Here is a 1632-nt window from a genome sequence, read left to right as displayed (position 1 = left end):
AAAAAAAAACAAACAAACAAAAAAAACAGAGAAGCATTCTTAGTTATGCTTTTCTTTTCTCTGATCAATAACCTTTGGAAATAACCTCTACATAAACAGATTGTAAAGCCATCCCAAAAAACAGAAGACCTTGTACATTTTATGGATTTATAGGAAGTTACACTTTGTATAGTTGACCATACAATGAGAAGATACATCAATATCATCTTACCTTCTCCAGTTCTCTCAGACTGGCGGTGAAGTTGCTGGCTTCCGACCGCCGCAGGGCACACAGCATGGGGGGTGGGGCCTGTCTGATGGGGGGTGGACCATCAGCTGATGATGGGTTGGAATGAGGAAGGGCCCGTAGGAAAGCATCTATATGAGAGATGTTAAAGGTGCCAGATGAAGCATTTTTAACATAAACATGTCTATACTACTAACTGACGCACATTAGCTGATTATAATGAGAGCGGGAAGTCACTAATCTCTGACCACAATTCCCATCATCCCTCGGGACAGATCTTACCATTGAGGCTGAGACTGTGCTGGATGGTAGTGTGGGAAGGAGGAGGAGGAGGAGGGAGAGGCAGAGGAAGAGACTGCAGAGAGGCGCCCATGACGCTCACTAGGAAAGGCCCAGGCTGGGGCCCGGCTATGTCGTCTGGAAGAAGCGCAGGAAGGAAGGGAGGAAGGCAAAGGAGGTAAATGAAGACAGTAGGGAGGAAGGAGAGAGGAACGACCGAGAGAAGAAGAAAGAGTGAGGAAGAGGAAAAAAGAAAAGGTGTTAGGAAAGGTGAAGGAAGGAAGGAGGTTTTGTCAGCACCATTGACAGAAAGTCTCAAGCTCGGAAATGAAACTTTACCACCTTTATAATTGACAAGTATTACACATAAAGACCAAAAACAACCACGCATTTATCCAAATCCTATGAGTGTAATCAAACCTAACACATCCTGCTAGGTTGTCTAAAAACTATTAAATCAAAAAAATACATAAATTAATATGCAAACAAATGCAAAAAAGGGTATTAAAAATAAGTGCAGGCATTATTTAATAAAATGTCCATTTACTTCTGGTGTGTGTAATGTATATTCTTTTCCATTATTTATTTGTATTCTAATATATCAATCAATCAATCAATCAAGGCTTTATTCGCCACGTGCAGGTTGCCCTGCGGTGAAATAGGACCCCCCTCCTGACCTTACACACACAACACAGACATCACATGGGGATACAGGTCGGAGATCGGTAGCGTTACAGAAAACCACTGAAATGTACACTACAATGGGAAAGTACAAGAGGAAAAAAAGAGACCTCTACTCTACTGGGCTCCTGGGAGGACAGCATGAGAACAGGAAACAACAAAACTCCTCTGCACAAAAAAGCGCATAAATGCCCACAGCACAACATTATGGATCCCGTGACAAGCCACGTGAGTGAGGAGTGATCCGACTCAAACACAGCAGCCATCCTGCCCAGCGCCGAAAGGGTGTCCGCATGAAGTGATGGTGCTTTTTACTTTAGTGCGAACAGCTCATGTGAATTTCAAAGCTGTTTTAACAGTCCAACACTGGTCTCTCAATCTCGCGTTGGAGAGCCGTGAGCTTCTCCATGATGTTATCAAACTTGCCTCTGTGATGTTGTCATTCT

General features: G+C 43.4%; 1 protein-coding gene across 2 annotated transcripts in view; it reads right to left on the bottom strand.

Moving 5' to 3' along the window:
* socs7 (suppressor of cytokine signaling 7) overlaps positions 1-1632 on the bottom strand; it is an 18421-nt gene that overhangs the window by 10108 nt on the left and 6681 nt on the right. Inside the window, exons 4-5 of one of the 2 annotated variants that reach the window (XM_005751686.1) lie at positions 509-643; positions 212-357 (exon numbers count right to left, since the gene is read on the bottom strand). In XM_005751686.1, coding sequence (XP_005751743.1) covers positions 212-357; positions 509-643 — 281 coding nt within the window. The remainder of the gene's footprint in view (positions 1-211; positions 358-508; positions 644-1632) is intronic. The other variant, XM_005751688.1, reaches the window with a different exon arrangement.

This window comes from Pundamilia nyererei, unplaced genomic scaffold, assembly GCF_000239375.1.
Source record: "Pundamilia nyererei isolate P.nyererei 1_Seehausen unplaced genomic scaffold, PunNye1.0 scaffold00322, whole genome shotgun sequence".
Classification (NCBI taxonomy): Eukaryota; Metazoa; Chordata; class Actinopteri; order Cichliformes; family Cichlidae; genus Pundamilia; species Pundamilia nyererei.
Note: the sequence above shows the minus strand (reverse complement) of the source record. Positions and strands in the feature narration are given on the sequence as shown.